Source organism: Neoarius graeffei, chromosome 28 (genome assembly GCF_027579695.1).
Source record: "Neoarius graeffei isolate fNeoGra1 chromosome 28, fNeoGra1.pri, whole genome shotgun sequence".
In the NCBI taxonomy this organism is placed as follows: domain Eukaryota; kingdom Metazoa; phylum Chordata; class Actinopteri; order Siluriformes; family Ariidae; genus Neoarius; species Neoarius graeffei.
The window spans coordinates 27,211,223-27,220,460 of record NC_083596.1 but is presented as its reverse complement, the minus strand read 5'-3'; the positions used below and the strand labels follow the sequence as shown (position 1 = coordinate 27,220,460).

The 9,238-nt window shown below is 40.2% G+C and overlaps 1 protein-coding gene across 1 annotated transcript; it reads right to left on the bottom strand.

Annotated features, from left to right (window-relative positions):
- Positions 1-5,561: 5,561 nt before the first annotated feature.
- On the bottom strand, positions 5,562-6,378 carry hspb15 (heat shock protein, alpha-crystallin-related, b15). The gene is made up of 3 exons (XM_060913015.1): positions 6,042-6,378; positions 5,866-5,929; positions 5,562-5,706 (listed from the first exon to the last, which is right to left on the bottom strand). Exons 1-3 carry the CDS (start codon positions 6,376-6,378, stop codon positions 5,562-5,564), a joined length of 546 nt encoding a protein of 181 aa, XP_060768998.1.
- Between the last annotated feature and the right edge of the window lie 2,860 nt (positions 6,379-9,238).

Genomic DNA, 9,238 nt, shown 5'->3' with positions numbered 1-9,238 from the left:
CTTGAAGAGGTCCTTACCACAAAACACCATTCCATATTTTGTTGCCTTTTTTTTAAAGTAGTTCTCGTCCTCCGTTGGTTCAGTAATATGCTCTGCCATTTTCTTCCCGTTTAGGGTTTTTTGGCAGACCAACTTAAAAAGGTGCATTACTGCCACTGACTGGGCTGGAATGTGGAGCAGGAGATTTAGAGCAGCTACCCTTCAAGCCATTTCTCCCTTTTTAAAATACTTAAGTGATCTGACTTGTTGCACTCCATTTTGTTTCTCTATTCACAGTATGAGCTGATATCCTTATATGATTTGATTAGCCAAATCAAAGCATGCAATTGCTCATCCAGTGAACGTGGATAGAGAAAGATGTAATGTAATCTAAAAAAAAGGACTGATCCCTACAGTTTACCTTTTTTCTTGGCAATACTCCAATATAAAGCTTCACCATAACCTTGGTCATTTAATTTCCAATTTAATGCTTTGAGCACAAAACTAGATCAAGCTTGCATCTAGTAAGATACAACCATCTGAAATTAATCCTGTCCATGTCTTGAGCATCTCCAAGGATAAGAATGTTCTGGACTACAACTAGTTTAAATAGGACATAGTACATAAGTTAGTGGCCTTGTTACTTTGGTTTACATGGTAAATGTTTTCATATAAAACATTTACCATTCAATCACATGATTTCATGCAAAGGCAATCTATAGGCCACAGTTACATTTTACCCATTATCCAACTTCATGGAAGTCCTCACACAAACACCCCACCCCGATCTTAGGCATACTTCCCCAGATTTAGTAATCAGTACTGGTCAGTAGCTTGTAACAGCACAAGTCTCAATGCAAGTGGTACCTGCTGATGAACTGGTTGGCAAATCAAAGTGCTTGTGCCCTGGCACAGCTAATAAAACATTTAGCATTTTGATTACCATATCAGGATGGTCAGACACATGAGCTACATTACACATTGGCAAGCCATTTTAGCATAATTGAATTTCACTCCTACCTTGGAGCTGAGCACAATATGCACCAACAGTGAAACAGAATTGAGAATAAATCAGGGTTTTAGACAGTGAGTAACTTCCTTCCATGACATGCTCCAAGAATGCTGTAAAACATTTTTCAAAGTTACATCCAAAATCCACTTCATTAGCATGATTAAGGAGCCTTTACGTTAGATGCATCCATAAAGTCTAGATACTCCAGAGCCGATTTGTTTCGGAACTAACATGCCTTTCAGTTAATATACCAGCTTAAAAAAGGTGCCAAGTAAAGTCATCTGAAATTAAAAGTTGTCTATGGCATTTTCCTACATCTTACAAGAATATCATGGGGAGGAGATCTGATCATTTTGATATGCTGAGGGTTGCTTCTCAGTTTTCCTACTTCTTGAAGTAAACCATAGGGCCCTACAGAAACAGCCAAAACACAAGGAGCTTTAACCAATTAGCATATCCTCTCCGTGCTTCCACGGAAGGCGGTCGCATTCTGCTCTCCCTTTCCCTCCTTTTTTTTCCCTGCTTGTGCTTTGTGTCTTGTCTCGTCTGCTGTACTTTTTGAAGAGACTCTTCCTGCATTACTTTCTAAACTAAAAAGCATGGAATTGATAAACTGATCTCCTAACGAAATTGACACAGTTTTGGGTTCGGGGGAACCCGTTTGTCCTGCCGGAACGTTTGCGGCTGGTTACACGATGGACATGTGGGAGCGGTGGCGGGTCGTGTGCCTGGCGATTCTTTCTGTGGAGGACATTGAAGGTACCTATTCGGAACCATGATTACAGGACTTTCGCTGATTGGATTAGGCATTGCCCTGGTATATTGAGGAAATCAGACAACGGTGACAGCTATTCAAAGCCCCACAAAGCTGCCCGATATTGGAGTGGTGGGCAAAGCTGTTGGCACTTGGACTGTGGACATTCAGAACTTTAACCACAAAATGGTTGTTATCTCGGAGCAGCTTTCAGCTTTGCAAGGAATACGTTTTTCGGAGATCAATTTGAATAGAATGGACAGATATGGACAAGCGGTGTGGACGTGCAAAGACTGCATCTGGAAAGACCAAACAATTCATATCTTATCGACATTCGGCGCCCTGAGACAGAACCGGCCTTGTTTTAGGCCGTTGCTGAGAAAACATTTCCCCCTGAAGGTCAATGCCGGGAGCCACTCTCATTCCTCGAATTCCTCTCTAACTCTCCGCGGTCGCCATTTTTACCCCCAGTGTGACAAGCGGGTGCGTGACCAGCGCCTTCATGGCTGCAGGAGTGGACGGCTGCTTGCTTGCGCTGGATTACCTCCTCCCCACCCCCCTCAAGTCCCGTGTTTAAAGTGTACCTGTGTTGTAGTTGTGCTTATGCAAAGGTTTTTTTTTTTTTTTTTTAAATGTTCCCACACTGTACTCCTAACAGGAGCATAGTGGGGGGGGTTTCTTTTTTCCTTATCTCTCCTCATGTTGTGTTTTCCTTTTTATCTTTATCCCTGTATTCCTGTCCGTCTACCCTATGTCAATTGTATGTTGTATATGTACGGACAGGTTGACGGCTAATTTCGCTGGTACATGTGACTAGTGACAATAAAGGGCATCATCATCATCATCATCATCATATCTACAGAACTGCATCACCAAGATAGTGGTGATGTGCAGAAAAACATTGTGACCATTTAAAAAAAAAAAGAAATGTATACCAGCAAATTGCATTCCCTTCAAAAGCTGAAGCATACAGGCACCATCAGTCCATCTAAATTTACCCACAAGTGTATTTATGCCCACTGCATGCTCTGTGTGGGGAATCTGTGCACCCTCAGCTTGGTTAGGTGCCAAAAAGGAGTTGCTGTGCTTGTGTACACCTGGCAAAAATAAAGGCTTCTTAAACTTACCCACTTATTCCACTTGAAATTTGACTGAACCACCTGCTGGATTTGGAACACCAACATCCTGAACTATTTAGTATTTGGGACTTCAAAAGGCTTACAAAAGTACAGATGCCTCCCAATATTTCAAGGCAGGTTTTGCACATGCACAAATGTTATAGGAAATTCCTGATAAAGAAATACCTTAACAAAAGATAAGCTCCAACATGGACTTAACAGTAACAAACCAGGGCCTAAATCTAGCATATTATGCCTTTTAGCCTTGTCTACATTTAGATAAGCATGCTAGTTTAGCCAAGCTTGTCTAATATCTCATCTCATCTCATTATCTCTAGTCGCTTTATCCTGTTCTACAGGGTCGCAGGCAAGCTGGAGCCTATCCCAGCTGACTACGGGCGAAAGGCGGGGTACACCCTGGACAAGTCGCCAGGTCATCACAGGGCTGACACATAGACACAGACAACCATTCACACTCACATTCACACCTACGGTCAATTTAGAGTCACCAGTTAACCTAACCTGCATGTCTTTGGACTGTGGGGGAAAATGGAGCACCCAGAGGAAACCCACGCGGACACGGGGAGAACATGCAAACTCCACACAAAAAGGCCCTCGCCGGCCATGGGGCTCGAACCTGGACCTTCTTGCTGTGAGGCGACAGCGCTAACCACTACACCACCGTGCCACCCCCTTTGTCTAATATATATATATATATATATATATATTTTATATATATAAGTCCAAAACCCACATCCATATATATATTTTAACAAATCTGCCTAGAGCCTTCAGACAAACCTGATAAACCATTCTCCACCTCACAGGATGCTTTGTTGGCCTCCGGTCTTCCTGTTTAACTGCAGTCACCATTTCTTTTGTCTGATTGCTGGGAAGCACTGAAAAGTTAAAGCAGACTTAACTCCACATGTTACATCCAAAAGCACTACAGGTTTCTGGCATTGCTCTTTTTAGGTGCAACTTCATCTGTAGATGCTGACTGAATTGGGCTTACAAAGTCACTTGCGCACACTTGTGCCCATTGTCAAAACAGCTTGGCTGGATAAACAAATCTGACTTCACATGAAAGGCCCTATAATGCCATACTTGCTACCATGAAGTCAAGCCCATGCATTCTAAGGCCAAGCACTAGCTAGAATGATGGTCATCTGTCCAGAAAATTGACCTCACCTTGCTATAGCTTGCAGTTGCACTCACTAGGCAAGCCCCCCCCCGGCAAGAGAGCAGAGTCTGCCATAATTGCCCATGTGACTTGTTTTGGTGAAAAGTAGGTCAAACACCTCAGTGGTAATGACCTTGCTGCTTACTTGCTTTGGTAATTTTCAGAATCCCAAAACACAGGATGCATTTTATCTTGGCAAAACAGCAACACATTGTGCTGCATGCACTGTGTACCCTACATCTCAACACTAACAGCAATAGGGCATGGAACATTTTGCCCAGAACTAAACTTTGCAGTCAGCACCTTTAAAGTTAATAAAAAGCACTGAACTGTTCATGATTTAGGATTTAACATTTTATTGTAAAACTATATACTGAATATTTCACCATGGGTTGAATGTTAAGGTTAACTGCATCCAGCTACAAATACAGTACAATGTGATAAACATTAGGAAACACGATACTTAACTGTGTAGACAGCAGTTATCACCAGATCAATATATATATATATATATATATATATATATATATATATATATATATATATATATGAGTGATTCCACGCTTATGGGTACTGAAATGGGGACATGAACTTATTCACCTAAAACCATTTCTTTTTTTAACATCAGGTCACAAAACATGTAATCTTTAATGAATGATATGTTAAAAGATAACCTTAATTTTCTGAGATGTAATAAAAACATATTTATATGCCAAAGTCAAGCCTATGAGTTCCAAAATGATGTCTGTTACATTACTTCTGTTACGATTGTCCATCTCACGTCTGTTACAAATTAATTACAATCTAGCTATATACCATGTTAACCTTATTGAAAGAATGTGTATGTTTATTCTACTACACATGTTTATTAATTATATTTGCTAAAACATCACCTTCCTATGTTTCAAAATGTAATTCTACATTGTTAAAATTGAGAATATATATGTCCACAACACTTCTGTTACGTTCTGACTTTGGCATATAAATATGTTTTTATTACATCTCAGAAAATTAAAGTTATCTTTTAACATATCATTCATTAAAGATTACATGTTTTGTGACCTGATGGTAAAAAAAAGAAATGGTTTTAGGTGAATTTTTAAAAATAAGTTCATGTCCCCATTTTAGTACCCATAAGCGTGGAATCACTCATATATATATATATATATATATATATATATATATATATATATATATATATATGTTGTAGTATTACTGCTATATAGCAGGAGCTTATAAAGGCAGTAAGCAGCATGCAAATCAGTATTTAAAATGAAAAGTTGGTAGCTAGCATTAATTACTTGTATAAAAAGGCACATAGTTGCTGACTTTGAAAGTAGTCAGTCACTCTTAGGCAGGACAAGTGTCTAGACAACTAAAATGCATGGAAATTAAAAAACAAAAACCCTGCACATTAACTGAGCAAATAACTAAAATTTTAACTGTTGTAGCAGTAAATAAAAAAGTGGAAATTTCATTGCTTAAACAAACAGTAAAAGCAATGAAATACATAACCTAATGTTTTTCCTTCATCTGTACTGGGATAACAGTCTCCCCAGGACATCTGTTGTAAGATGCACCAACAGGTACCTCAATTAAGAGAACCCCTTCTGGAGAAAGGGAAGAATTCATCTTTTGCTGGTCAACATCTGTAGGTAGCCTGTCACATGAAAAGCAAGTTAAATCAAGCTATGATCCTGCCAGAGAAAATAAGTGTGAGCACTACAAAAATATTATTTCTCATTATTGCACTGAAAACCTGGCACTATCAAGTAACTAGCCAGCCATTTGACAGGAAGTGAAGTTAGTCTAGCCTTACTTGTACTTCCTTGTAAAAGTCCTGGAAGTGGCCCCTTGGTTATAGTGCCTTTCCTCATGTTTACCTTTGAATAAAAATTTGAACAAATGCCCATCTTGAACTACTCCAAGCATGGCTATTCAATACCATTTGCCTAGAAGCCTTCAGGATTTCTTGAAAAGACAAGTATGACATACCTACTACTTCCAAGTAGCCTGCATTGATTTTGACACCAATTTCCTCTGGACAAAAAGTACTGACATCTAAAGAAATTCTCCAGGTCTTTGGATCACATTCAACATGTCCATCTCTGGATGAATGGGGGACTTCTGGACAAACCGGAGTTACCAAAGAAAGTGATCGAAATCCAGGCCAGGAAGAGGTTTCTAGTGTTTTCCTAGCTGTCTTTAACCAGCTACTATCATCTAGTTCAAGGAAAAAAGGTGCTCCCCTGCACCAATTTAAAATGCTTGACTTTGGCCAGTCCTGGAGAGGATCCCAGCTACCATTCCGATTGAATAGAGGACGAGACATTTTTAAAAAGTCAAACAAATCTTGTTTGTGAGATCTTGCAATATAGATAACTATAGCAGAAAGCAAAATAATGCTTTTCATAGGGTTACCTTATAAACTTCCATAACCTGCCCCTTTTATACAGGGGCTGCCTGTCCCCTCCCCCAAACACTTCCAAATCCCACACCTCAACAAAAGGGTGAGGCAAAGCTTTCACTAGGATGCCAAAGTCTGACATACCCACAGTGACAATCCTCCCCATATTAAACAGCTCTGAAGAGATGCAAATTCTTGGCAGATTACAATAAGTACATTGGTGATTATGCCCTCAACTGCCTCTGTAATCTAGTCACATCGCAGTGCTCTTTACTTCACTGTATAACAGTGCCTAGCTGGCTGGAAACAGTATGTGCGCTTCACCAGTGGAAGAGAATTGGGTTCCCTTGTAAGCATTCTAAAAGCCTGCATAGGCAAGCTAATGCCAGTACACAATTCAACACTGTTTTAACTGCAATTTACAGTGGAAGTGTCTAGATTTAAAACAGCAATTATTTAAGCACTTCTGCTCAAAGATTAAACTTGAAGCCAGTTTATTTACACCATAAGTACCACCTTAAAATAAGATGAACAAGCAATTCTGGTCAAGATGGTTGATCATTTTTGTAACTGCTCTGACAGTGCCAGCTGCAAATCAAAACACAGGTTATATTAATGAATTCATTCCAAGGCTGAGTTGTTCCAAGTAACCACATTAAAAAGTTACGGTGAAATTTCCTGCAAGTAGTTTTTTTTTGCAGCACCCAGGGAGCAGTTGAGGATTAGGTGCCTTGCTCAATGGCACACCAGCCATTCAAGCCAGCAACCTTTTAGTCCTAAAGCACCTTCTCCATCCCTTAGGCCAAGGGTCATCAAAACTACGGCCCACTGGCCGACTCCGGCCCCCCACCACTTGAACCAGCCCTATGAGGCAATCCCCAAAAGTGGTCATGGCCTATTTTTTTAAATTGCTTTTTGGTAAATAACATCTGCATCTTGTATTTTGTTGATTTTATCAATTAAAATTGATATTTAGTTATAAAATGAACTACTCATTTTCCGAATTTTCGTCATATGCTCACAATCAAGCAGGGACAGGCAGTGCATGCGCAGAGAACTGTCAGTGTTCAGGACAGCAAAATGGCTAGCGGTAAGTGAAAAGTTGACAGAGTGCAGAGTTTTTAAAGAACAGTGGAGCACCGATTATTTTTTCGTTCAGTGTAAGGACCGTGCAGTTTGTCTTGTATGTAAAGAAAGTGTCAGTTGGGGAAACCGGGTATGGTTGTAACACGGGGGGAGTTGTAACGCCACTAATTCCACCAATCAGGGATAAGATACAAGTCATGTGGCAATTAGAATCTCTTCATAGTTCCTTTTCGACCACGCATGGACATTTGGAAATTGTTGGCGCAAGTTCTCACGGAGAGAAGTGAAAAAAAACAAAGTCTGAGGTAAGAAAGTAACTTTTTTTTATATTATTTTTTTCCTAGTGCTTTACACATTGTAGGTAACGTTGTATGAGTTATATCAGGTCAAACTACAGTCTCTAAGGTAAAGAATGGTGTACTTATCCCCTGCTAATGTCAAAGCACCATGCTAATACAGCTAGCTAAGCAATGGATGACAGTGGTGGGGTAGGTTGTAACAAGTTTTTTGAAAGTGTTACAACCATCCCCTTACATACAAAAAAGATTTTTTTGTGATTTTGATAATTCTGCAGAATGCCTAGAACATGGGTGAGGAAAACAACTCGTGGAGTAGATGCTAAACTACTAAAAAGAGCAGCAGAAGAGATTAGGAAAGGTACATCTGTAAGGGCATCTGCCATGTTACCCTTAACAGATATTGGCAGAAGTATAAACTGTTGAAAGACCAGGGATCTCAGGATTTTCAATATGGAGAGTGGATTGTATGTCATACAACATAGTTGGTGAATCTATTTTCCATGTTCATGCAATAAATCGGCATATGAAATGGACTTCTGTTTTTTTTTCTGTTTTTTAACTACCTGTTACAACCTACCCCAATACGTGTTGCAACCTATCCCAGTAGTGGGGTAGGTTGTAACAAAGGTACACTCTGTATTTGACATAATCGGACAAATTTTGTGATGTAGTTGAGATTTAAATGGTTGCAAACTGCAGTAGACAAATGTGGGTACTTTGCCTAAAAGTTCTACAACTGTAGTTTAAAAAGAAATGAGAGTTTTATGTGCTGAAGAAAACTCCTGAAGAGGAGACAGGATTCGGAGGATGAAATGTGGACTGACTGCACAACAGTGTATCCCTTCGCCAAACCCAGATCAACCAGGCTGCTGTCCGAGCTAGCTACAAGGTAGCTCACCTACTAGCTACCCATGGAAAGCTGTTTACTGATGGGGACTTTGTTAAAGTACGCATGCTTGCTGTGGCCGAGGAGGAGGGGTGTCCCGACAAGGACGCGCTCAACGCAATGAGTCTCTCCACACCTATGATCAGGCGAACTGAAGATTTGGGGGACAACGTGTATGACCAGCTGAATATGAGAGCGTCAGAATTTGAGTTTTTTGCTTTGGCCATGAATGAGAGCAATGACATGCAGGACACAGCACAACTGCTGTGATCTATTGCTCACATTATAATTCTGTTTAAGTGTATTTATGTGACCCCTGCCTTAGGCCATGGCTGTGTGGAAGGGTTAGTCAGGGTCACTTAAAATGTGAACAAAAACCCCCTTACTCTAGGAGCAAGCCCCCCCCCCCCCAAATCTGGGAAAGTCTTTGTACTGTAACTTTGCAGTTTTTCCATGTTAGGAAACTTGTCTTTTTTTATAGCTGCTTTAAAAACAACCCCACTCCAAGATGTTC